Source organism: Erithacus rubecula, assembly GCF_903797595.1.
Source record: "Erithacus rubecula genome assembly, chromosome: 2".
Lineage (NCBI taxonomy): Eukaryota > Metazoa > Chordata > Aves > Passeriformes > Muscicapidae > Erithacus > Erithacus rubecula.
In genome coordinates, this window is record NC_136685.1 from 101,890,221 (window position 1) to 101,918,156 (window position 27,936).

At 45.3% G+C, this 27,936-nt stretch overlaps 1 protein-coding gene across 6 annotated transcripts in view; it reads right to left on the reverse strand.

Moving 5' to 3' along the window:
- Nucleotides 1-5,033: 5,033 nt before the first annotated feature.
- Nucleotides 5,034-27,936, reverse strand: part of TTBK1 (tau tubulin kinase 1) — a 107,004-nt gene continuing 84,101 nt past the window's right edge. For 5 of the 6 annotated variants that reach the window (XM_079328319.1, XM_079328320.1, XM_079328321.1 and 2 more), the window contains 2 exons: nt 12,774-14,383; nt 5,034-12,036 (listed from right to left, as the gene is read on the reverse strand). In XM_079328319.1, the coding sequence (XP_079184445.1) occupies nt 11,610-12,036; nt 12,774-14,383 (2,037 nt within the window). In that variant the 3' untranslated portion in view covers nt 5,034-11,609. The remainder of the gene's footprint in view (nt 12,037-12,773; nt 14,384-27,936) is intronic. The other variant, XM_079328318.1, reaches the window with a different exon arrangement.

Below are 27,936 nucleotides of genomic sequence, written 5' to 3' on the forward strand. Positions count from 1 at the left end.
GTGCTCATCCCGGGACAGGCTCGAAGGAAGCACACAGGAGTGAAGCAGGGACACCTGACAATGCTTTGCCCAGGGTTACAGTTTAAGCTGAAGTTGAACTAAAGGACAAATTATTTTTTTCATTACCAGTCTTCTAAGAGCAAGGGAGAGAAACTCTAATTGATGTGGTGCTGAATATTTAAACTGCAAACAGATCCAGCCTCCCCATCAGAAATGAAATTACAGATCACTGTTCTGCAACTCCCAGGACTCTGCTGCTCACACTGAATTGCTTAAAATGTACATTGCTCTATTTCTTTAAGCCAAATGTGCTCCTTTAACCAGTCAACAGCTTTAGTTAATGACCAACACATGTGCAAGGTCTGTGACTGACTTGACTGAATTAACAACATGGTTAATTTGACCTGATTCAAACTGCTTGAACATACCTAGTGAGAACAGACTTCTCTACTGCTGCTGTACAGCATGTAATGCTGAAAGGAAGTTAACTCTTTTTAATTTTTACTCTTTTTACTTCACACATGTAACACTTTCTTTTGCAATCTTTCTTCCTGCTCCTTTTCAGGATGCCAACTACTTGTTGAGGGGGTTGGATTATTAAATTACTTGGTCACTAAAGTGTCAGTTTTTCTGTTTCCACCAGCAATTTCCTAACACCTTCTATGGATCTGTAATAGCCCGGATGGTGGAAGGAGCAAAGGAGAGATGAGATCAGTGCTTGCAGGCCGGTACTTAAATTATAACTTCCTTCATTGTCTCCAAGTTATATCTAAGTACCATGAATATCTGTGTCCATCAGAGCTGGACTTGCTGTTAGAGGGCACAAGAGTCCCCTTCTCACTGCAGCTCAGTGCAGGCTCTGATGCCTGCAGGAGGGAGATAGGAGGCTCCACTTTTTCTCTAATTTGTAAAGGCAGTTTAGACACAGAGATCCCACAGAGCTGGCAGTGTCAGCAAAGATTCCTGCAGTGTCAGTCTAAGGTGCACTGTGCTGCAGCAGTGTGTCCAAATGCTCTTGGCAGAATGTGTGCACACCAGATTTTGTAGCTCAGTCAGAGAAAGAGAAAGTGCAGCTAACAAAGAGATCCTGGGGCTCATGAAGGTATTTGGTCACAGAAGAAAGGGAGTTTATGCCATTCTGACTTGGTGCCATGTTAACATGACTGCTTTCCATTGCTTGCAGTTGTCTTGTGTGCAGCTATTTTACTTGACTGTATAAATAACAGCTGTTTTGTAAATAGACTGGTTCTGGCTAAAGCTTCTTTTCTTAACTTTCAAAAATACAACATTGATTCTGCCTTAGTGTGAAAGGACACGAGCCACTTCCATGTCTTTTGTTGTGTGTGATCACGGATCCACAGCCAGTACTTGCATGTTTCCTGCTTCCCAGACAGATCCCCCAGACCTGTCTCATGCCCCTTCTTACCCCTTTCCCTATCTGATGGAACTGTTTTAATGTAATTTTCCTCTAACAGGTGCTGTTGGGAAACTGCAGCGGGGCAGAGGCTCAGCCCAATTATTTGGCTGCATTTTACACAGGAAAGGGCAAATCCAAACTTCTCCTTCAGCCAGGGAAAGAATGACACAGCAGGAATAGGAAGTCAAGACAGGATCAAATGTTTTCAGGGGTGAGATTCCATCTGGTTAAATCACTCTCACTTAGACAGGATAATTCTGCATGAAGTAAAACATTGCCAGGAAACTCAAGACAAACCCACTGGTTCAGGGAGCAGCATGAGCAGAGAATGAAGACCCAGGAGCTGGGAAGACTCTAGGACATGTCCTCTTCAGCTGGTAGAGCCAAGGTTGGGACAGAGCTATCAACAGCCCCAGGCACAGTGAGAGGATAACCAGCACTAGAGTTCTTCCAGAGAGCCTGGAGTGGAGCAGAAGAAGGTCTGAAGACAAAGCACCCAAATCCATGGATTTGAGCAGGAGGCAGGAACATGTCTAGTACAGCTCAGATGGATGGGAGACACAGTCCTGAGCAGAAATGAAGTCCTGTGCCATAAGCAGAAGGTGCTTGCTGGCAGGTGCAGGGGAATAACAGCCATTAGTGCCCTTGGAGCCCTGATTCCCTGTAGGGCCAGGGCTTTACATCAAAAACTCAGGGAATGCTGCATGAGAGCTTAGACCAGGCTTTAGCACTGGCTGGAACAGTGTTTTTTTGGAAAGCCTGTGCAGACAGTAAAGGAGTGGGAGTAAAAATACACACAGTCAAAATACACAGTCACTCGCACTGAAAGTACAGACAGGGAGATGGTGAGAGTGATTCGTAGGGAATTACTGAGTGACTGTAACAAGGTCCAATGTTCACCTGGACAGTTTCTCTGACAGTGTGGCCATGTGCTTGTCAGGTCCCTGCATTTCCTCCCCTTCCCAATGGGTTCCTCGCCAGGAGTAAAGAAAGGCTGTGTAGTGTGCAGGGAAGCTGCTTTCCCCACACAGCACCACACCTTCAGTGTCTGAACTTCTCCATCTACCTTCGCTGATCACCTTCTTCTATGTCTTAGATTGCAATACAGGATGTGACCAAAAGTATGTATTCTATCACCATCTGTTGAAACTAAGTGGGGCAGTGATCCTTATCTCCATGGGAGATACTCTCTGCTAATGGGCCATCTGTTAAAACCAGGTGGGGCAGTCATCTTTATTTTTTCCTCAACCCATCCTTCCTCCAGGAAGATATCGGTTGTTCATAGGCCATTGAGTCCCACTGCATGACTGATAAAATTACATCATCCCATTGGGAGATGCTCCAGTCACGGGGAGGAACCAAGCCTTTCCTACCTAGATAAAAACTGAGAATTGGAACACCAAAGCAGCCTTTTTTTCCACTGGATTCCAGTGGAAAACCGGATCTTTCCACATCATCACAACCACCATTTAACGGGACTGCTACCAACACCCTGACTGACAGGGTGTCAGGTTGTATTCTGACTCTGTCAGTGTTTTGGGTTTGTTCTTTGTAATACTGCATTTCTATTCTAATTTTCCTAGTAAAGAACTGCTATTCCTACTCCCATATCTTTGCCTGAGAGCCCCTTAATTTCAAAATTATAATGATTTGGAGGAAGGGGATTTACATTCTCCATTTCAAAGAGAGGCTCCTGCCTTTCTTAGCAAACACCTGTCTTTCAAACTAGGACACTCTACTAATTACCTTGTTCCACCATCTTTCTCATTTAATCTAAGAATCTCCTAGCTCCTACCTTGGATGACCAAGGCTTCAGTTTTGACTTTTCTGCCCTGTGTTTGAATGGGGGTCCTATGCATTTTGTAAATTTGGATTTCAGCAATACAGGAACTGACTGAGGCTTCCCCTGAATCAATAAGAAACTCACTCAATACTCCATCTCCAACATTAACAAAACACATGGCAAAGAGATAAAGACATCTGGTATTACTTTCCAGATGGACCTCTTGCATGCAATCTGTTCCTAGTCTGAGGCTAGAGTTTTTGTGACTACCCCTATGAGATGCACTGTCCCAAACTGGTTGCTAATTGGCAGCTTTCAATGTACATTTATGCTTTGGGGTTAAAATTCCAATGCAATATTAGAGGTCTCTTCCAGTCTGAATTATCCTATGAGCTTATGGACATTACACCACAAAGTTTTGGGCTTGTTAAGCCTCTTATTTTAAATCTGAGGCTTTACCTCACTGTTTCAAACATGAAATGAGTGAATTTAAACAGCTAGACTCAAAATTACATTTTCTTTTGACGCTTTTTGTACATGAGGAAACCTGAATAGATGCTGTAGGTTTCTTGTGGTCTCTAGGTCCTCTCTGTAACGTGACACATTTTGACAGCTTCCTTGAAGCAACAGGTTTGAAGGAATTTTTCTCACTGGCATGAGAAAGGGCTCTTGGCTCCAGCTGACTCATGAGTCCCATGGTTAGAGTCCATGGCACCCTCCCTCTGTCATTAGAGAGAAGATGAACACAAGGCTGGGAATAACAAGTGTTCCCTTGAAGCACAGGCTTCCACTGCAGTGCTAAGGCACTCCTGTGACTTGCCTTGTCTGCACTGGGGCTTTTCTTGTCTTGAAATACCTCAAGATGATTGCAGAAGGAAGATCTCTGAGCCTAACAGTCTCTTTGGCTTTTCCAGATATAACAAAAGCTGCTCCGAGTAAAGATTCTGCCTCCTCCTGCAAACCTGTCTTTTCCTGTTTTGTGAGGCTGTTCCAACATAGGGAGCCTGGTTTAGTTTCTTCCTCTACTCACCTTCTCACCTGACAAAGGCAGAGGCTGAATCCAGAACATTGTTCCTGAGAACATTTAGAGTTCCAGATAAACTCTCATTTTCCATCCAGGGGTGGTGATGAAGCCCCTCTGGCAAACCCCCTGCTGGCAGTTGATTCATGCAGTTCTAAAATACTTCTCAATTTTCCAGTTTATTATGCTCAGCTTTAATTTTTATCTGCCTCTTTTTGACATTGACTTTTAGGAACTTTTATGTCCCAGTGTTTATTTTTATGATTTTGGGTTCTACACTGGAGTCAAATGTGTTTTATTTTGGCTATAGGGGAAAGAATAAAATCTGTGATCCTAGGAATATCTTTCCAGGGGAGCAGTATTTTTATTCTTTCCTGTTCCCTCTTCCACCACCCCCTCCTAAAGCTGGGTACTAAACTGTTACTATACACCTCTGGATGTGGTCTGCACACCATAGTCATGAGGTCACTCGAGCATGGTAAAAGGAATGTTGTAAAAATTGCCCTCAGCTTAAACATCAGATGGTCAGAGATTATTAAAAGTCAAACCATGCCAAATTACTTGTTTGCTTTTGTTCCACTTCCCACATATTAATGTGCAAGTCCAATATGTCTACAAATGTGGCATCTTAACTGTGGCATCTAGACTTTGCAAAAGCATTTTAATTTATTTTGTTGTTAAAAAAGTAGGCTTTTCTCTCTGACAACTACTGTTTTGGGAGTGGATGGCGGAGCCTGCTGCCTGCAGTGTGGCTGTAAACAAGGTCCATAGTGAAGGAACATGTCTTGCAACACCAATAAATGGGAGAAGACACCAATGAAAAGGTAGACAGGCTTTTAATGACATGATCCAGAATCCCCTTTTAATAACAAATCTAATGACAACTGTGTCTGATATGAACAAGAAATGGCATAATAGTTTATTTGTTTTAAAGTTGTGATCTGAAATTAAGACAAATGCCAGGTGGGTCTGTACACAGACAGGGCTTCTGTGATGCATGCCAGATTTTATGGCCAAGAAATTTGCCATGCAGTTGAACCAGATTGTGGTTCCTCAGTCGGCATCCTACATTCTGTTTGCAGTGTGTAAACATTCTCCAGCTGCTTTCCTAAAGAATGCAAAGAAGATATGTAGAGAGATTTAGCCTTGGGATTCAGTCACATTTCCAGGCAGGCAGTACCATGGAGCAGAAGTCCTGTCTCCCGGGTGTGCCAGAGGCGAAGGAAAACATTGATGTGCCAGGTACAACGTCTGAGTGCAGAGTCACATGCTATTGTGTTAACGGGAGATATACAAAATTATTTTGTGTTTCCAGCTCCAATTCCTGTCTGGAGAAGCAGCAGGTCCCATAGCACAGCAGTCCTGATGACACAAGTTTCACACACAGGGGTACCCCCACGTCCTGCAGAGCTCATCCCATCCCAGAGGCAGGGATGGTCCTCAGCCTGTGCTGTGCATTACCAAGGAAATGTCAGCCTCAGCCTCCTCCAGGGAACCTGTGCCAGAGCTCCCTGCATTCCAGGTGGGACAATATGGGCCAAGCCAGAGCAGCTGCTGAGGAACATCAGTTCTGCGGTACCTTCCCCAAAGCAGAGCTCTCGCCCCCGGGGCCCCGCTGGTTCAGGAGCTAAGAGCAGGTGGAATTATTATCTTGGTCCCTACCAGGAACCTAGCTCTGGATTTGCTTTAGCAGCTTCTTTCATCCTTTCAGCACAGAGGGCATCAGTTTACTTTAAACCTGCTTTTCAGCCATTTGCAGCTCCAGAAATAAAAGGGATAATGTTCCTCCTTATGACCCAGCACACTGGCCTGCATGGAGTATGAGGCATAGGTTGATGGACAAGTCTGCCTCAGGCTCTGCAGAATTCAGGAGGGCTTCAACCCCCCAGGCAGAAGGGGACTGACCTGGAGGGAACATACAGTGACTTTGAACACAAGATTTGCTGGAGGAGCTACCTTAGGAATGAAGTGACAGGAGAGTGATAGTGTATAAATCACTATCATTTCATGGGATGCTGGCTGTACCTGGGATCACAGCTCACCTCAGCCTGCAGGCAGAGCTATTCCCTGGCCTCACAAAGCTACCAACCCCAACGCTCATGGAGGTCTTAACATCAGCTGGCTCTGCTGCCACTGCTAGCACAGTCCCAGCCCCTTGGAATGCAGCACCTGCTGCTGCTGAAGAGCAGAGTCCCTGAGGGTTCTGCAGAGGACCTCAGGAGCCAGCACACAGTGAGCCCACAGGCTCCCACCCAGCAGTCCAGTTACAGGCACATGCCACACCAGGAAAGGGCCTGAACAGCAGCCCAAGCTCTCTTCCTCATGTGGAGGTGCAGGAGTATCTGGGAAACAGATGGAACCAAAAAAGTGTTTGCAAACTTTCAGGTGGTCCCTGTGGGCTTTGTCAAACCAGCCTAGCACTGCTGGAACATGGGCATGTTTCAGTCCAGCCAGAAGAAACTCATTTGATACCAAACTCATTATGTCCACAATGGGACTTTTACTGTGTTCACAGGATTAATTTAACTGCAGGTGACTGATGTGTGGGGCAAGGCCTTAGGAGGGCATTGGTTTCTGTGCATGTGGAATAGTGGGATCATGCTGTGGGTCAATGAACTGTACAGAGAAGAAAGAAGTGTGCTGAGGGACCATTGAGCTGCTACAGGAGCTGCCCAGGCTATCAGTGATCGTCTTCTTACACAGGATCTACAGTGAGAAACACCTCTGTGTTGGAAAGGAGAAATGTGAAAGATTTCCTTGCTTTGGATCACAACCTGCTTTGGATGAAAAGGTTTCACCACTAAACTCTCAGTGCTTGTGTTAGCCAGCGGCAACCATGTGAACAGCGATGCTTCAGATCCTGATCCATGTCACACAGAGCTGTGTGTCATTCCAGCAGCTGCTGCAGGTCTGCTGGCAAGCAGGACAGCTGATAGCTGTCAGCCACCCAGGCTGGCGTGTTTTGGCCCTTGTTCCTGCTCAGGCAGGTGGAGTCTCACAGCTGACACACACTTTGGTAGAGTGGTACCCTGTTCCCCCATCCACATTCACTGCACACAGCAGTCAGCCTGCACACATCTGAAGTCACAGATGAGGCTTCTCTGAAGGTGGCAGGATCCTTTTTAACCTTTAGTCACTATATATAATGGTCACTACTTATATTGTTATAATAATATATATATTATAATATTCTTTACTTTAAAAAGGCAGGCAAAGTCTCCTGCCTCTCACTGATTCCAAGCACAACTAACCCAGAGATATTTGCTGCCAAAACAGCTTTTGCACCAAGGCAAGCAGAAGTGCCTGTGTTGCCAACCAGACAAATCACTTAAGCAGCTCCATCCATCCGTGTGTGTGAGCCTCTCCACAGTATCAGTCTCACTGGTGCCATCTGCCCTTTTTCTCCCTCTGCTCATATAACCCATTGCCACACTGGCTTAGCACTGAGAACTGCCTTTCAGATTCCCCACTTGGCACATCCCTCCTGTATCCATGTTTCTTTGCAGGCAGCTCCTGGCCAGCCAGGTGCCATTGGCTCCTTTTCACCAGCCATCTGGTGCCATTTCAGGACTCAGCATGACACTAAGCAGTCCCAAAGACTCTTGTAGTCCCAATGCAAGTGAACAAGACCTGTCTCTCCCTACCCATGCAGATGAATGCACAGATGAAGGAACCGTGCTGGCCTGTCCCAGGAGCTCCCTCAAAACACACAATCACCTGCAAGGACATGGCCAGACCTCCAGCAGTGCTTGAGCAACCCTATATATCCTCAAGGCTTGACAAAGCTTGCACAAGACTCACAGCAGAGAACAACAAGGTCTTGCCTCTCCCACCTTTCTAGGATGTGACAACCACCATGCTCTGTGCTGCCAGACCAGATCTTCTGGCACTCGTCAACCATCTAACTTCTTCCTAACATTACAGGCCTCATCCCCTCTTGTCCTCACACATTTGCCCCAGCTATGGCAGGTGCCCTTTCAACTTTCCTGCAGGGTAGCAGAAGAAGAGAGGATACAGAGAAAATTGTGCGTGCTGCTGCCCTGGATGGGAGCACTGCCATCCAGGAGAACAAGACCTGGGGCACACCATGCTGCTGATGCACTCTCCGGCTGCCCTCCATGCCAGGGAAAGCTGGGAAGCAGGGTTGTGCAGGGAGTCTGATAGCACAACTATGAGGAGACCAGCAACTCATGCTGGTCTCAGATCTCTACAGACTCAGCTGCATCCTCAGCCTAGCCCTGTCAAACAACACTGTGAACTGTGTTATTTTCTGTGCTGGCCATCTTTCCCTTGCTTTCTGAAACCTTTGGGACCTGTCAGGTGGCTCTCCAGTATATACCAGTTTGGCATGTATCCTGGTGGGACCAGGAATCCACTGCACCAGAGAGAAAGATTGATACCTTGGTGTCACCAGTATCCCACCTGCTTCTTGTGGTTTGGTCATGGTAGACAGACCTCTTAGAAGACAGCTCAGTTTCACAGAAACCTTTTAATAAGAAAAAGCCCCCACAGTCCTGTGAAAGACTTCACTGGATGGTTGCTTCACAATTATAAGCCTACCTGATTTCTTCATCTGCTGTTCTTGGCTGCTCTGACTTCTCTGCTTTCATGTGCCAGAGGAAGATCACAGAACCACAGAAGGTTTGAGTTGGAAGGGATCCTAAAGATAATCCAGTTTCAGCCCCCTCTGCCATGGGCAGGGACACCTGCCACTAGACCAGCCAGGATGCTCTGTCCAACCCAGCCTTGTCTCTGCCCTGGAGCTTCCTTCCTGGCACAGGGCCACAGAAAACTGTCCTTTAAACTTTTTCCTGAACAAATACACTGATTGTGCTTTATTGTTTTTCCATGATGAAGCAGGTTTGCTAACCCTGTTAATAATCCTGTAGTCCTCTTTCAAAGCTCTTTCAATGTCATTTTGGCATGTTTATTAAGACCTGGATGGACCATCTGGTAAGACTTCACAACCAAGTCTTACCACCTGAGCACTCTAAAATTAATAGACCTACAATAAATTAATAGAAGTCCCATTATGATTTATATTTCTGCAAAGGATCTGTCTTTGAGTTTATTCTGTTTTCTAGTTTCTAAACCTGCAGCATGTACTTAGGTTCTAGTCTGACCCACACTTCAAACTCAGAGAAAGTTATAGTGCCACTAGAAGAAGTGGTCACAGTCTCTGTGTGTCCTTCTTCTGTTGTGTGACCACATGGTGAACCAGAGTGATGAAATGAACCAGATGAAAACCAAACTGGCAAATCAGCAGTTTGTGTTGTGCTGGATCAGCATTTCCAGACACTTTATCAAACAGCTGCTGCAGTGTAAATGTGGTGGAACTGTGCAACAAAGCAGGAGGAACTTGGGGGGATGCTGCTTTTGATTAAAACAACAGCTCAGTCCACCAGACCACAGACTGAGCTCCCTCTGAGTTCCCAGTGCTGCTCTGCAAAGATAAGAGCATGTTTTCTGAATAAGCTGTGCTGCTTACTCGACCAGGGTGAAACACATCAATGGAAAACACTTCGAGCTAGGTGAAATAAATTCTTAGTGTTGGCAACATTGAGACTGTCATATGAAGAGGTAATTCCTGTCTCCTGTTCCTACACATTTCCCTATTCAGGTGTGCAAGGAGTACCCTTTTCTCCCAGCCACCCTGTCACAGCCCTCATACTCCTTTCCAGGACTCCTGTGGATATGAACAGCTTCAGGATTCCTTGAACTCAACGGCCATCAGTGTGACTGTCTGCATTCATGTTCAGATGAATCAAGCTTATTACTACTGTTCAGATTCCTCTGTCAAGCTTTGTTGTCTGTAAATAGTAAATATTTGCAGGTAGTTGCAGCTACAAGAATGGGTGTACAGAGAAGCTCTACTTTTGTTCTGCCTTATGCAAAGCCTCTTTTAGGCATGACAATGGTGTGAAGCACAAAGTATTTGGGTCTGGAGTGTTTTCTCCTGTGAGACGTGGGGGAAATTTTGTCCACTTCAAGATCTCATCAAGATCAGACAGGTATCAGTCCTCCTTGCTTTTACTTTCAAGCCTTCCTAATTAGTCTGGGGGCTAAATGGTTGATTTAGCTCTAGCTGAGTGTCAAGCTTCTGCTCAGGTAATATTACTTGAAGAGCACAGCCCTTGCTTTTATATTCACATTGTTCATCCTCAACATGTGGCAGAGGTGAGCACTAAGGAAAAGACAAAAACCCCACCTCTGCCACTCAACCCACTGTTCCCTCAGACAGAAATGCATGTGGCCATGGCATGCCAGCAAACCTCTCATTGCAAAGCAGCATGTTTTGGGGTATACTACAGGGTCATAATTTCCCACCCTGCCCGGTAGAAGAACTTTCAACCACAGTGCCAAAATTCACAAACACCAACAGCGTGGCAATAAAACATAAGGAATCTAGGTGCAAGGGGCACTCAGGCTAAAGGCATCCAATGACTATTCACATCTTTATGACTGGAACTGTGTTTGGTGGACTACAAGTCTGTGGCACCAACTGTGCTCAGGCTGACAGGAACCACCCTTGCTGGGGGATGTGATGTCCACAGATCACAGTTAGGTATTTGTGACAGAAGTGGCTGCAGTGTGCTCCCTTCTACATTAATTAGCAAGAGCTCTTGATTTCCCAGCAAGCTGCCAACACATCCCTACTTCCACCTAAGCACCAACCACACTAAGCAGCAGCAGAGTCTGAGCAGCAGAGCTAGACAGCCTCCTCTGCGGGACACACCGGAGCAGGTAGGAGCATCCAGCAAGACCTGCCTGTCTCCTAATTCCTACCCGTAAAGGCATCTCTGGAAAGGACAGAAGAGCCCTCTCCTCCTTACCCCTTCTCTTAGCACACAAGGATGCATCCATCCCTCTTGATTAAGCTAGTGGCAATCCCTAGCTAGCAGGTGGTGGGAGGTGAGCCAACACTCAAGGAGATGGTGATGGGCGACTAAGGCTGGTGTTTTCCCAGCAAGAAGAAAGGAAGGAGCCGCCTGCAGGACAGGACCTCCCTCTTTAGCAGGCCTTGCTCTTGTCACCTCTGCTCCTCTTTCCACAGCTGGACCAATGTTGAGGACTGGTATTGCTAAGAGAGAGGGGAATCCCTGGGGAGGGAGGCAGGTCAGGCTCTGGGCAGGCTGCCTGGGTCACGGTTTGGTGCTGTGCGTTAGCAAGCGCGAACTGCGGGCTTGGGTGTCTTAGAAAGGCTCCGTGGCTCGGAGGCTGCCAGGCCCGTGGCAGCTGATTGCAGTGTGCGGTGAGAGTGAGTGAAGCATTCAAGTTCAGCTACTGCTTTACACTCATGGGTCCAGCATGGAAGGCTGTGCTGCAGCAGCTCAGTTGTGTACTATATGTGAAGTTACCCAGTCTGCCGGGCTCGCAGGAGAAGATCATTATCTGGCAGCTGCCTTACTTTCCAGGGACACCTGCTTTCCTTTGGTTGCTGGACTTTGAGTCTGGGTTTTTCCTCTTTGCCGTTTTTTGGCCATGCCAGGAGATGGCAGGGAATCTCCTGTAGGCCCTGGGGCCTGAGCTGAGGGCTGAGGTCGGGGGGAAGGAGGAACTCGCTGAGGAGCAGTCCCTGGTTTATGTTGCCGGCAGGGAGAAGGACTTTCCCTCCGAGGCAGCAGCTGGCTTCTGGGGGAAGTACTGGGGTTCCTGGAAGGAATGACAGGGCTCCAAGGGGATGCACCACCAGATCTCTGCGAGCTGCTCCGTGAAGGAAGAGAAGTGGAACTTGGTGACCAAGAAAGCCGACTTTGTACCTGTGTTGTTCGGCTCTCATATGGGACACTTCCAGCTGGTCTCTGTGTCTGAAGCCTGCAGAGGAAGAAAACAGGGAGGATGAAAGGGAATTTTGCAAGGGACTCTTGCACAGAATTGACATGAATGTTGCCAGGCAATTACAAGGAGTCTTCAGTACCAGGATGTCAGAACCTATGCTGTGAACCAGATGGGGCCCCAGTTGAACAACACCCTGTAAACACTCAATGCAGTTAACTGCTAAGTGTTTACCTTAATCCTTCATCACTCCCTGAGTCAACATGCAGGCATGGTGTCTGGGACTCTTCTTAATAGGCAGAATGGTTGCAGCAACCTCTTCTAAGGCAGGAGATAAAATTTGGCAATGTGGACATGAGTTGGATTGCACCAGTTGGCCTCTGACAGTAACTGTGATGAAAGATAAACCAACTGAGGCAATCCTAGCTGGCAGCCTCGCTGGCCTTGCAGTTCTAATCTCAACAGCCAGGGCAGGAGGCCAGGTCTCCTTGCAGTCATGGCTGTGCTGCAAAACCCCAGCTCAACTCTGGGAGCATCTGCTATTATCAGACTGAGTGAAAGGGCTTGTAAGAGGAAATGTCTCAAAGCCAGGACAAGCAAAGAGAGTCTTCGAAAGAAGAGAGAAAGGTGAGTATTTCACACACCTGCAGGCTGAACTGACTGTAGGAAACAAAGATGGAGTATGCATTCAAGCTGAGTAAAGGAGGCAAGCAAAGCTCTGTCTGTGTCTCCTCAACAAGCCCAGCTCTTTGCATTTCTCACCATTTTGGTCTTACCTGCAGGCAGCAGCTGCATCCTGTGGGGAGCTGCCCAGCCCTGCTACCGCAGCAGCCACAGAGCTGTCCGACTTTGCCACCTCCAGTGGTGTTTTCACTGGCATGATGGGACGAGGAATTCTGCTCCTTGTACTTATGGCTCTCTCTTCTCTCCCCAGCAGTGCAGCCTTCTTCTCTCCCTTCCGTGGGATGGAGTCATCGGAGTCATGGGTGTCCTCCTCAGAACCAGTGGCTGACAGGGTTTCGGAGGCTCGCTGCTGCTCGTCGCTGGATGAGGCCGAGGAGGAGGCGCCTGAGGCCAGCCGGAGGAGGCGGCTCTGTCTCTTCTCCATCACCAGGCGAGCCAGGTCAGGCTGCTTTGCCCTCTTATAAAGCCTTTCTTTGGCTGAGAGTGAAGTTGAAAGATCTGAGCCAGTGTCCTCCTCAGAGAACAAAATGGGTATCCGGCTTCTGTACCTGGAGCCCAGCGGCCTCCTGGGGCCCGGCTGCGGTGTCTCGAGGAGGGTCCCTGCTCGCTTCAGGTGTTCTGTTGCCGATGCTGCCTTCTCGAGGCCAGGCTCCCCAGTAGCCACCTTGGCAGGCTCTTCCAAATCCAGCGAGAGCAGCACTCTGCCAGAGAGCTCTGGCTCATCCTCAGGAAGCTTTGGCGTGCCGTTGGGAAGGGCCGGCTGCTCCCCCACAGTCTCCGAGGTGGTCTCGACAGGGTTGGCTGACAGTGCGCAGCTCTCCATCTCTGCCCCTTCCAGCCCAGAGTGAATGCTTCCGTTCTCCAGCAGCACCAGGTCGTGGTGGTCCAGCTCCTCCTCGACGATGACCTCCTCGAACTGTCCCGGGGGGCAGCACTCCTCGTGCCGCATCAGTTGCCCGCTGGAAGACATCACATTCAGGTGGGTCTTCTCGGCGATGTGAACAAAGGTGCGCTCCACTTTGGTGAACGGGGAGGAAGCTGTAGCCACTGCCACAGGAGGCTTTGGTTCAGATTTAAGGACTGAGGACAGGGTCCCTGGCTCAGACACATCCAGCTGGCTCCCCATGGGCTGCGGCCGCTCGCTCTGGGGTGTCAGTGCAGCAAGAGTGCCCAGATCAACTTCTGGAGGTAAATCTGTGGCCACTGGAGACTTTTTCAGATCACCTGGTGAAAACAGCACTAATGTTTTTGAGCCTTCCTCAAGCTCCAGGTCCCCATCAGCAGTGGATGCTCGACCCTTGGACCCCTTCTGGTCATCAGCCAGGAGCGTGGACGGTGCGCACTCCTGGCTGCGCTCCGTGCTCTTCTGACTCAAGTCGCTACTGGAATCACTGTGCATGTCAATCTCATTGCCCTCCTCTTCCTCTTCCCCCTCATCCTGCTCATCTTCCTCCTCCTCGTAGTCTTCCTCCTCTTCTTCCTCCTCCTCCTGCTCCTCCTTTCCATTCATTTCCAGATAAGGTTCCAGAGGTTTGCAAGGAGCAGTCAAGACAATATTTGAGAAATCAACTTTCTTTATCCGCTGGGATAACTTAGGCTTTTCCCAGTAGTTGCACATATCTTTTCTGAAGTCTTGGTAAGGCAAACTTAAAGGGACTGCCTTGGGAAGGCCATTCATTTCAAATGACTTCAGAATGTATGCCTGCAGGAAGACAAATGTGACAAAAGAAGAGGGTTAGCAGAGAAGACATTAGGATGAACAGCAGCAGGAAAAATCCATGGAAAGCATCTAATCCATCACACTTCCAAAATACATGCCTGAGCAGTCATCACCCCATCATTTGATTCATACAAACTTTAGAGAGATTCACAGATAATTATCAATGAAGGAAAAAAAATGTGCTGAAGAAGTTCCTTTGTTAGCAGTTGTCTTAGTTTAGGCCATGTAAAACCAGCACAGCAGTCTTCAACCTGTACCTAACAGAACCATTTTCAAGCAATTCCTCAGGATTTTTTAAAAATTTCTCAATCTTCTTCAGCATTTACATATTTATTTCAGAATTTATATATTTGCATAATCACTCCTTCCTTACTGGAACCACTTAGCAACTTCCTTTTATTGCCAGGCCACAGTGAACTCAAGGGGCACCTCTGGGCTAGAAAAGTTTCCTGATCACTTTCCATTACCATCCACCATTGTCCCTGTGGCAGTAACACTTGTAGTGCTACTGTGTTCTCCTGGTGCACCATCCATCCCCCTTTTGGCTCCCACATCCCTGTAGCAGCTCCTCATTCTGTCTCTGGAAGCAGGCTTCTGCTTCCACTAAAATCGTCAGCAAGTCATGAAAACTGGCACATAAAGTGTCATTATCAGACCCTGGGGTGTCCAGCCAGGAGAAGTGAAGGGCAGACAGGCAGGAGGTGGGGGCACTGTTTCTCCAGCAGCAGCCTGTAGCAGTAGCAGGCTGTGAAATGATTGCAAATGGTCCTACAGAAAAACAGTAGCTCACACACACATGCACACACTTGACCAAACAAGGCCAATAGGAAATGCCTGTCAAGCATGGCCTAATTAACAATCAGTTGAAAATGAAAATCACATCAGCACCACACTGCAGAATTGATTTAAAACCAAATAATTTACAGCACATTTCTGTTAGGGCTTGCAAACTGTAACCTCTCCATAAAATCAACTGGTCAATAATATTACCCTTGAAAAGTCTTAATCATGAACAGCAGGGCTCCAAACACCTGCATTTTCCAGTGGCATTCAACAGTGCCAGAGGATATTTAGGCTACACAACTAAACATGCACCCACTTAACCATGTGAGCTCCAGAGCTGCTAACAGCTATCACATTCACCTGCCCCTGGGAATAGATCTTTTTGTCTCTACTGGGGAGAAAAAGCCCTCAGTAGCTTTTCAGTCCAATGGCACAATTAAAAATTGTGCTGAAAATCTGCATGTGCTGAGCCTGGAAAATGCACTGTTTTTATGCTTCTGTACAACAGAGACATTTCAAATAGGTTGGTGGGCAGCATCAAGCTGGTCCGCGTAGTGGTAAGTTGTTACCCAGTTAATAGTTCTTTTTTATATCTTATAAATTAAAACACAGACTGGTTTTGGCAATACCTCTGGAATCCGACGCTGCTCCTCTTTCTTTCTCTTAAAGCTGAAGTGTGGCCCTCACAATGGTCCTGTATTAGCCTGGCTTGGGCTTTCACTGACCCCCTCTACCTTTTGTATCAGGATGGCAGATGTGGAACTTGGATTGGTAACCATCCTTTGCAAAGGAAATTACCCATGTGGCTTCTTCCCTCAGGCATTTCTTGGAAATTGGTTCATTCAACAGCCTAGGATTGGATGATGCATGTTGGCTGCATTTGTTTTTCCCAAGAAATACATCCACAGTGCTACTCCTGGAATCCTAAACAAACAGATGGACTTCCCCAGTGCAAATGGGACCTGACCAACATCTTGCCTTGTGCTGACCCTCCCACTGGAAAGAGCTCCACAACCCCAACAACAGTTTCTCTGCTGCTCTACCTCACACCATTTTCTAGATGCCATGTTTGATGATGCAAATGGAAAAACTACTGTTTTTCTTTGCATAGTGAAATATGCACCTATGGAGACCTTCAAATCTCTTCCCAGCCCTTGGCTTGTGTCACCTCTTCTACTCTGTGGTCAAGGTGAGCTGAATTCAGCCCTGCAGAGCACATCCTATGTAGGCTAGAGATATGGTTTCTTTGCCCTGCAGTTTGCCCCACCAGCAGCCCTGTCTCCAGCAAATCCTCTTTCCTCAATAGCTTTTCCCTTTCAAGACATTGGAAGTTTTTCCTGAGATGAGGTTGCTCTAAGCAATAATATATGACATAGAGCTGGACAGCAAGATGTTGCTGTAAGAAAAATAGTAGTTCTTTATTTCTTTATTTCTTGTTCTCTAGTGCCCCTTTGGTACCACTGACTCATGCTGTAGATAGCTTTCTAAATTCCATGTACTTCCACTTCTACAAATTTCTTGCAGTATTTGGTAAATGGACTACCTTTCTGTCTCTCATTTCAATTTCTCCATGTATTTTCTACTTACCTGTACTGACACTGCACCTCAAGCACAACAGTGACTGCTTTGCTTCAACCTTTGGGAGACTTGGACTGCTTAACCTACTGCATGCAGTACCCCAAAACTGCGAGAACACATTCGTTAAAACAGCCCGAGACAGGCACTGCTTTGCTACTTGTAAATACACCACGGAGAAAGTTCAAAGAACAAATATCCACTACAAAAAATTCTGCTCAACAAGATGTTCCCCTCCCTAGAGAAACATGGATTCTGTCTTGACAGCCTTTATGTGTCTTCTGCACTTCATGACACTCTGCTGCTCCAGGATTATTCCCCAAAGGCCAGAGAAGAAATTTGCTGCTCTGTTTGACTAATAAGGAGGAACTGAGGAAAGATGTCAGAACATCAGAAGTGGAGAGGCTTAGCCTGTATCTTAAAACTGTAGAATAAAAAAGATATAAGGAGCCTCTGAAGATTTCTGCTCCAAATACCCCTCAAGCAGAGCCAACTTAGAGCTGACTGTGCTGGGCTATGTCCAGCTGAGTTTTAAGTACCTCCAAGGATGGAAACCCCACAATCTCTGTGGGACCCTCTCCTAGAGTTTGAGGTTCTTCTTGGTAGAAAAGGTGGGGGGTTTATTACCTAATTCCTATATCTAACTTCCCTTTCATGCAACTTTTGTCCATAACATCTCATCCTTTCCTTGTGCATCTCTGAGAAGAGTATGGCATCTTCCTCCATCAGGCAGCTCAAGGAAGAAATAAGATGCCACACCATTCCTCTTTTTAAGGCAGAACAACCCAGATCTCCCAGCCTCTCCTCATGTCACATCCTAGCAGCTCTCTGTCAGGTTCACTCTCCTGTGATCAGGAACTCTGCCATGAGCTAAGGCAGCTACATTTTCCTGTTTGGCCTCAGATCTCCATTCCTGACTCTCTCTTGACTTGTTGGTCACTTGTCCAGGAATGCCTATGGCATTACACATATCTGGGCATGTGCTCCTCACCAAGTCTGTACATTTCATCCCTTTAACACTCTGTCTCTTAATAAAACTTATCTTAGATTATTAACTAAGGTTGAAGTGCTTGTGAGTACTGCCTGAACAAATATTTTAGGACTTTACCTACTTTAAGGGCAAACCTAGAAACTCCCAGATGGAACTCTGTGGAGTTTCACAACAGAAGGGAACTGGGTTGCCAGAGATAATAAAATCTGAAAGAATGTGGGACAGTTCAGGGTCTGCAAAACTTATCAAGCTATTAGAAACATCAGTACCACTGCCCTCTTCCAAGTTCATGAATGTAAAGGAGTGCCCCCTACCAAGAGTAGCACTCATGAGGACTGGATGGTGACAGATTTGGAAAAAAGAGTCATCACTTGCTTTATAATTCACCAGTGTGGCCAGTAAACAAGCCAATAGTGGTATTTCATCACGGATTGTCAACAGTTTTTTGCTAATACTGCAACTTCAACTGCTGCAGTTTCAAACACTGTCGAGATGGTGACACTGCCACAGGGGCTGCTCATATTTGGGTGGCTACCCTAGATGTGAAGGGCATGCTTTTTATAATTCCCCTCCTTGACCATGTTTTTATTATTGCTTGACCTCTTTATGGTCTACTGAGGAAAGTCGTGGGAATGGTAACTGCACATGAATGTATTAGGATTGTTAGTAAGTGAACTGAGATTATTCCTACAACTGTGTCCCATAGACCCAAATGACCTTATTCACATAAAATGAGGATTCATTTGGCACAGGTGTCATTGCAATCTACGGCAAAGGGGCCAGAATGGGTGGAGACATCATGGGAGTTTAGCTCCCACTCTTTCACTGACACCAAAATGAGGTGCTCTGATCTTGAAAAGAGTTGGTCTCCCTTTGAAACAGGCAGAACCCAAGAAGAGAGGATAGAGTGTGATCATGAGGGCACCTTCCCACCTCCCAGATGTTCATAAGGGTTTGGTGTCACCTGCAGGCACTGTTCAGGAACCTATAGCTGTTTGTCTATCTGAGAGGTATCAGTGGAATTATGAAAGAATGGTTCAGCACACTCCCCCTCCCACTGGAAATTCAGAGTGAGAACGGCTCAGGTTTCATAGCCATGATGGTTCAAGACTGATCCAAAGAGGAAGAAATCTGATGGATATTTCACATGCCATAATATCTCCAAGCTAATGGTCCTGTCAAAAGCTTCAAGGGGTTGCATGGAAGTTCATGTCTCACTTCAAATCTCATGCTGCAGTTAATCCAAGCCTTTGGATGGACACACAATTTTACATAAAAGCACTGCATGTTCATCTGCCTCAATCTCCCAGCTCACCAGTTCTTGGGAAATACTAACTATGGATTTAACCAAAACTTGGGAGATCATGTGAAAAAACCCACGCAAATCTGACTTGGGGAACTAAGGAAAATACATTTTGAAGTGGCACAGCCACATGGAACTGCAACAACCCTGACCCACTATTAATATTTGAGACTAATAGGGAAATGATTGATATGATTTATCATCATCCTCAGGACAAATGTACTAAATATATCATGAGGAATGCATATTTCAAGGTTTGGAGAGTGCCACAATGTGGTGTCTGTTCTTCTGTGACTAACAATGACACCAGGCCTGACATGATTTGTTCAGAGCTAAGCATACCCTTCTGGGGCACACCAAGTGGCTCAGCAGTGATGGAGCATGGTCTGCTGAGGCACAGTGATGCTAACACACACAGGGTTTATTGACACTTTGCCACCTTTGGAGGAAGCAGCCTCTTAAACAGTGGTGTGTGTGGACAAATCAAAAGGGAGTCACAACACCAATGACAATATGTGTGTCTGGGTAATCAAAACAATTTTATATCTTTCCTATGCCAACCTTCCCAAGATTATCACTGCTTTAAAAGACAGGGACAGGCATACTGTGCTCTCTTTCTTGTTTCTCCCCAGGCTGTCAAGAGAGTTGCCTGGGGCAGGTTCTCAGAGCCTGCACAAGGCAGAAGTGCTCTTTTGTTTTCTTTCTGGGCTTTAGAGAATTTCCTAACATCATTTTGGCTACTCTTGCTGGAAGCAATCCCTGTTTCTGGAACTGGGGAGGACATTTTCCTTGGACACTTTCACTGCTGCTGCCCAGGGCATTCCAGAAAGTCAGACACCCCTCTCTCTACACAAGTTCCTGCTGCCCCAGCTCCAGCCACCACTGCTGATGGAACTGCCACTGCCAGGATGGAACTGCCAGGAGAGCCCCTGTTGGGTGGTGTAGAGCAGGCAACCTGGCAGCATTGACTTCTGGTTTTGGACAACAGGAAATGGTACTTTAATGATTTTTGGTTTTGTCCCTGTTCCTTGGTCTGTTGGTCTCTTTTTAGGGAAAGAGGGAGATCTGTAATTGCAAAGGCTCAGTTGCCATGTTGTGTTTTTTTCTTTTCCTTGTTCCCTCTCTTGGCCATGTAGTCAGCTCCACCAGCTTATCTTTACCAACAAGATATTTGTGACAAGTGGACCTGCAGTGGGTGGGCTCTTCAATCTATTTCCACACTCCAGCTGACAGCATTCCAAGACAGAATGACATTATATAACCTCACTGGAAAAATCAAAGCATTGACTAATGCAACTCATGTCTGGAGTTGCTGGAGGAAGTAAAGGAATTGCAGGCAACATCAAAAATGACTTTGCAAAACAGACTAAAGTAAGATTTTTATTATGGTCTGAAAATAGAGTGTGTGGATGTGTGAGACTGTTTGATGACATCTGCTCCATTCACATATCAACTGTAACTAAGGATCTTTGTGAGCAACTAGATCATATGAAGTATGCAGCAAGAGCAAACAGAGATCTTGGATGTAGTATGGAAAATGGACATTACACAAGCTCCTGCATGGGTTAGGTTTTTCACTTACTGGCTGGCTACAGAGCTTATCACAATCTCTGTTACTAGTTTTTGTTGCTATTATTACATTTTGTGGATTATTATCAATGGTAATCCAGGTGATGTTTGGCAGATATACATAAGATCTGTATGGATGGAAACTAAAGACGTGGAAGAGAAGGAAAAGGATTCACTCAGGAGAGATACCCCAAAAATCAATTCTATGAAGTTAAATGAACCTTAAAATGTCCCCTATGGTTAAGAGAAAGAAATACGCAGTCAATCAGTGTGCAACAATGTTATGGCTGTTGTTTGTGTGGCTGTGGCAACACAAGGGGCCAGGGGTGAACAATGTGATGAGTGCTAAGTGTTGGCTTATGTTGGTTACAAATTGATGATGCTGGGCCCCTCATTTACCCTGTGTATGGCTCAAGAAAGGTGAAACCACTGGATGTTGTCTGGAGTGAAGTGGAGGTCTCACAGCCCAATATTATTTCTGTGCCAGCCATCAGCCTCCCCCTTCATCCTCCACACAAGCTGTGTTCTAACTCTGGTCCATTAAGAAGATTCGGATGTGTACAAAGACTCTCTGGAGCATCACTGACTGCTAACTCAGTGGGTGGAGGAGGACTAAAGTGATTATTTCACCTTTTGTATCAACCTTAAATTCTGACTGAAAGTAACCAAGATCCTCATTAAGCCTTATTTGCGTATTAACTTTCACACACACTTCAGAATGGAAATGAAGAGGAAAAGGGCATACCTTACATACATCATGAGAGTCACCAAAATCCCAGCTATGACATATGATTGTTCCATCCCTTTGGAAAGCACCAAAAATTATTGTATAAAAGAAGGGGGGCATTGGGGCAGAGAAAAAGTATCATCCATGAATCTGAATCGTGGAAGTTCTTACTTAACTTGGCCAGATCTATAATATTGATAAATTGCACTATTTGTGAATTTGTGATCTGTGAATTTGTGATGGAGTTCTAATTGAACACAATCAGACCCAGTGTTAAGACCACACTCTCTGTGAATCTGTGCCTGTGAAACTTCTTGAACTCAGCTAGACTCACAGTGCTGAACTGGGAATAATCAGCAATTAAGCCAGCCACATCCAGCCCCCCAATCTATGAGGACCTGCTTGACCTGAGAACAAGCCAGTTTATTTTCTGTCAAAATTTCCATACCCTTAATGCAACCCATGGTACAGAGTGGGCTCAGTGTCCTCCAGAAAAGCCTGCTCTCCTAGGCAGCTCTGCACTGATATGGGGAAAAGAGAAAAGAGAACAGTTACCTGTATAAGCCTAATAAATTTTCCCTTTTACTTTAGAAATTGAGATTTTTTTCCTCTCCCATCTCTTGTAAGCAAAACTCAGCGAGGTACAGGAAAAAAAAACCTTCACAATATTTATCTCACATAAATTCAGGAAATGATGCACATCTATCCACTGTTCTGTTTCAGACCATGCTCTAAACCATGGCATCACTGGATCCTTCTGCAAAGCCTGACATACATACAAATCTGCCACACACTGGCAGCCTCTCAGAGGCAAACTAAAACACACTTCAAGCATGGAGAAGTAAGGTTTGGACCTTGCTGAAGGCAGACTCAGAAGAATCCTTCCTGACCCTCCACAGAAATCACAGGAGAAAAGGGAACTCACACACTGTACAACCCTCTGTGTCTGAGACCACAGCCTTATCCAGGCTCTTCCTCCTTGATCATCACCTGCCTGCAGAAACTGCTCTCTGCCTTTGAGGAGCTGGAGACTCGTGACTCTTCTGCATGAGGTACCTTTCCACAGGTACCAGAGCCTTCACATGCCTTGAACTGAAATCACAGTGTGGCCTTCACAAAGTACATAAAACACATCTCTAACAGTCACATAACTTTGCTTCTATTCCCAGATGTGCCTTAACTCTAAGTTTTTAGTGATTACATCCGTAAGCACTAATGGAACTCTCACTGTTCTACCAGATCTCCAACTCCCTGTGCAGTGTTCCCACATACCCAAGGATGAGTGGGGGACACCTTCCCAGAGCAAAGGAAGCAGAGAAACAAAGAAAGCAAGCAAATAAAAAACCCCAGCCATCAACAAGATGCTGCCTTTGATTCTTTAATAAGGTTTTGGTAGTATACAAGCTTTTTGTTTGTTTGTTTGTTTTTTCTTTTTTTTTCTTTTTTTTTTTTTTTCCCCGATTGTCTGGATTAACATACATGGATTTAAAAAAGGCACAAAATCCATTGCACAGCTTCTGTTTCATTTGTTTTTGATGACATTGCCTGTTCATTGCGGTTTCAAGTGTAGGATTTTACAGTACTCTGCAGCATTTACAGCATAATCTACATACAGGTAATCAATGCATGCTTTTTATACAGGAGACAGAATTCCAATTCTCTCTCAGTATTTCTATATACACAATAATACAGTCTTTTTCTTCTGAAAAAAAAGCTTTAAATTGGTCTTGCATGCTTGGTATACCAGAAGAATTAGTGCAAGCATATATTACAGTGTTATTGCAGTACAAAAAGGGGTTGACCTTAGGCTCTAAAGGGATTAGATAAGGAAGAATAAAAAGACTCGAGGAAAACAAGCTTTGGATCCCTTTAGTCAACTATGTCCTTCCAAATGGATCCCTACACAGTACTGCCTTTAAAGCTACAGCAGGCTGCGTCCCCTCCATCTCCCTGCTGCCTTCCCCCTGAGATGAACTTCCACAGCTTCTGTGACTCTTCTGTCCCTAGCAGTCCATGAGGACTCCTGACAGCTTGAGGAATCCCTTCTGCTGGACCTCTTAATACTGGAGACCTGCTTGAAGGGGACTGCACTGACATCCACTGCTTCAAGCAAACTCAAGTCCCAGCAGTTGGAGTTCCTCACGCAAACCAGCAAGCACAATAGGTTCCCACAGCTTTTGTTTCCTCTCAGCAGCAATGACCACAGAAACCCACATTCACCTCCTACTCAAGTAGCAGCTGGTTAAATATGGTCTGGACTTTCCTGCTTAGCAGCAACAGAAGTCTAACAGGTGACACAAGGTAATGCAAAGGAAGGATATGCTGGTCCCTGAGATTCTTTGTGGAAGCTGAAAAATCTGAGAAGCAGAAATCAAGTTCTCAACATGATGTTAATTGTTCCACTGGGAATGGGAAGAGGCCTTAGTCCTGAGAGACGCAGATGGCACACAGACAGCAAGAGCTGTAGTCCAGTCTTCCTTGTAACAGCTTTTATTTGGATACAATCAGGACCTTAGCATATCCTGGAAGTGGCATTATCCTCTGCCAACATAGACTAAACTTGATGGGGACTGGGAGATCTGGCAGGATTCACAACAGTGTGTGGAAAAAACCTAGAATGTGAGTTTCTGAAGCAACTCTTTCTTCAAACCAGCATCCAATGAGGTAAAAGTAGCAGGGATCTTAGAGCTGCCATGCTTACTTGCAGGATCTTTGTGTTTCAAGAATCAGCACCATAAATGTTAAAGATGTTCTTCTATCCTGCATCTTACTACCAATGCCCAACAGCCTTTTTCTTAATTCTTTTTACTGAGGTGAACAGGACAATCCAGTCCTGTGCTGGATAAGTGCTCTGCTCCTCCCTGTTTGTGCTTTCATGTGTTAGGTTTGTGCCAGTTTTCCTAGTGTCTTGGATGGAAGCAAAAGCTCTGTAAAGGTGGGATGCCTGTCACTCAGCTTCCCAACTCTTGACCCACCAGTGTCTCCAGTGAAAGCCAATGCAGAGCTCCCACTCTGAGCTCTGAGCAGACATGGGGATCACTTCATTTTTATCACTCATTGGAGACTCAGGAAATAGTGAGCAAAGTGCAAGGAAATGATAATCCAAAAATTTCTCTAGTCCCTAACTGTAAAGGCAACTTAATAGCAGCAAGAAAGAAGAAGAATAATATTCTGAAAGCTAAACATCTTCCTAAGTAATAAAAATAATTAGAAGTCAGAAGTGCTGAATAAGAACCTGGTCTGGTAGGGGTTTTCTAGGAAGGGCCAAGCTGAAGGGGCAAAAGTCCCATGGAAATCCTCCTTATATGACTTGTTCAGAGAAAATTTGCCATTACTGTGTTTCATGTTGCCAGATAATTAATTGCACTCATAATTACACTGAGAAACTTCGATTTGTTGGAGGAAACCCTAGGAATTTTTATGAGGCAAGTGCACTAGATGAGGTAACTCATTGAACCACTTTGCATATGAAAAAATAAAACCTTCAAACATAAAGCAATTTTCGTTTCGAACACTAGAAGACATGCAAGTAAATGAAAAATGTGGATTGCTTCCAATTCCCAGGTTACATGGTTAGCAGCTTGTTTAAAATGTACATTCATCATAACATCATTTTTTCAATGGCAGGTGTGATATAAAGTTGCAATACAGCAAATAACATATAGAAACATTTCTCAGAAATAGATCTTTGAGCTGTGCCCTGGAACTGCCAATGCAGGTTTGTGTTACAGTGACCCACATACAAAAGATGTGGTGCAAAAACGCAACAAAAAGCAATGTAGTGCCACAATGATCAGCCTTTATGTGTTTTATTTCATGTTTTAGTATTATCCAAAACAGGTGCTTGCATACTATAAATTACGTCTCGAGTGCCAGCACTGTTCTCATCATTAGAATACTCTGTCACCAGCTGACAGGAAAAGGAGAGATATGCATTTAAGTCATAACACACTGAATGAACAGACCTGGGCTGGGCCAGGTTGCTGAAATCAGACCTGAAGCAGACAGAGGAGGCTGGGTGTACCACCTGAACCAGGTGCCACAAAGTTACTTTCTCTAAGTGGCTATTTGTTCTTTGCAAAAGCCTTTTCAGCATATGGGGGTGTGCAAAGTGCACTACTGGCACAGAACTGTTCTGTAAGGCAGGACCACAAACACACAGACAATCAGAAATGGAAGCTCCAGCATGAAGCATCCCAACACCATTCTGGGGACAACAGTGACATCAGGAAGCACATCTGGCTTACTTTGGTCAGCCTCTCCAGAAATTATTTTCTCTTCCAGTTACTCTGGGGAAAGCTGGCAACTACAGAGAAGCAGGTCAAGAAAAAGCTACCCCATGTTCTCCAGTTGAGAAATAACTGAGGCAATTTTTTTACCAAAAACACAGGTGTTTGCAAATTATCCATGATTTTAAAGGCTTCACACCTTGTCTTCTAGGAAATGCAATTTTGTATTTTCAGCTAGCCTCTTGCAGCTCATCTGTTACTGCCAAGCAGAGCTAGACAGATATTTGATAGCTATCTCCAAATTGTTCTTTCCCATTTTGACCAAGGGGAAACAAGAAAAGCAACAAAAACAAAAACAAAAACCAAAAACAAAACCAAAAAATTAAAGCTTCTCTTTTGAATAGATTGGGATAAAAGAGCCCTTTCTTGTTCAATGTGAAAGCAGCAAAATGGTCTCAGCTTCAGGTAAAGTTCTGAGAGTGTCATGAATAAATCTCTAATGACAACCGTTAATAAAATGTGTCATTCATATAACTGAGCAGTTGACAACACAAATAAATTCTGCCATCAACACAGAACTGTGTCATTTCCTATGTGGCTGCAATACAAATGTAACTGGATACCACTGAGACTCCATGTAGCCTAAGGAACAGATGCCAGACCCACTGGACCAACATGGTTGGTATCTGACGCCAATCCTCTCAAGATAAGCAGTAGGAAACCTTCCATTTTCAAGAATAATCTTGTGCTGCTGTCAAGCTCTTAAAAGTTCCACATATCACAAAAAATCGATGGTAGTGTGAGAGGGAAGGAGGCTAGAAAACAGGAAAAGGACTGAACACATCTTTCCATGCTTTCTGACTTTCAGTCTCACAGTCCATCCTATTGTTGAGCTATTTTACAAGAGAGGAATGAACTAGAAATGGTTTTATTTTCTTGACTTAATTTATTTACAAAGGAGCACAGCACCAGATTCAAACCATGTATTTTTCCACGAGAGAGCAAGGGAAATTCCTGGTGATTTGCAGTCAAAGAAATGCCTCAATGATACTTGTTGTATTTGGTATATAGGTCCCACCCCATGTCCTGACAATTTACAGATTATGAAAAATATTCAGCTTCCTGAAATTCCTTCTGTAAGCCAAACATCTGGCTTCATCCTGACATGTTCTGAAAAGGCTTTTTTTGCTGCTGACTCCCCCATGTCAAACAGCAGGGAAGTGACTCATGGGAAAAATAAAGCACTTGGAGATCTTTAGAGTTTAAGAGCCCATAGGAAGGTATGAAAACCACAAGTATTGTTTCTGAAAAAAACTCTGGAAAGGCTAAACGGAGGTGTTTGCTCTGGTTTCCCAGACTGCAGAAGGATCTTTCTGACTCCAGAAGGCTTCTACTACAAAACAAATCGCTGACTCTCAAAAGAGGCTGCACAGGTTGGGGCAAAGTAGTGGCAAAGACGGTACCAAAGCCTGGCAATGCTACTGAAACAAAAGACAAATGAGGTAGATAAACACTCCAAAGTGAAATCTTTGGGAGTAATGTTTGAAGCACAGAGCAGAGAAGTGTCCCAGATGACACTTGTTTGGTTTCTCATTTCAAGTTCTCTCAGCCTAGGTGAGTTAGAAGAGGTGTGTGTTCACTGGCTTTAGAGACACTTTTTGAAAAGAAACATCCCAGCTACTGAAGAGCCACTCTACTCTGTGCCCATGAATGGGCTGGGGAAGGTGCTGAAAACACCTTTGCTTATTATGGTTGATCAGTTTGAGCAATGGGCTTCTTTCCAGAGGTCCTGTATCTGAAAAATACAGCAAAAAGGAAAAAAGATTGCTGACTGGTTCTCAATGGCATGCTGCCTTCTTGTGTAACACCTGGGTCTGACTGCTCCAGAAGCAGCTGGGGAGAGCTAGGTGTTAAATGAAATCACTGAAGAAACAAAGAGCTTGTTTAAAACAAGAAGATACTTTGGTGGCATAATGGCAGGGCACAGACTTGATAAGGGAAGAACAGTCATTACATGTGGCAAAATAAAGAACACCAATCTCCAGGAAGGAGTTCACCAGGCTGTGATACCTCCATTTTATGACAGGCAGCTGGAGGAAACACCGGGGTGTTAAAGTTTACAGTTAACGAAGAGTGTCAACTCTGTTGCACTTAAAATTGCCACTCCTGGCTGATTGAAATAGCCTATTTGATTTGAAACCTCCCCACTCTCCCAGCTCCTAGGTTGCAGAATGGGGACAGTCAATTTGCCAGCCCAGAAAACATCCATTTGGAAGAACTAGAAGAGTTTGCAACTGGAGTTGTGACATTTTTTCACTCATAGAGACCAGGCACCGATTTAAACAGAACTTAAGAGAT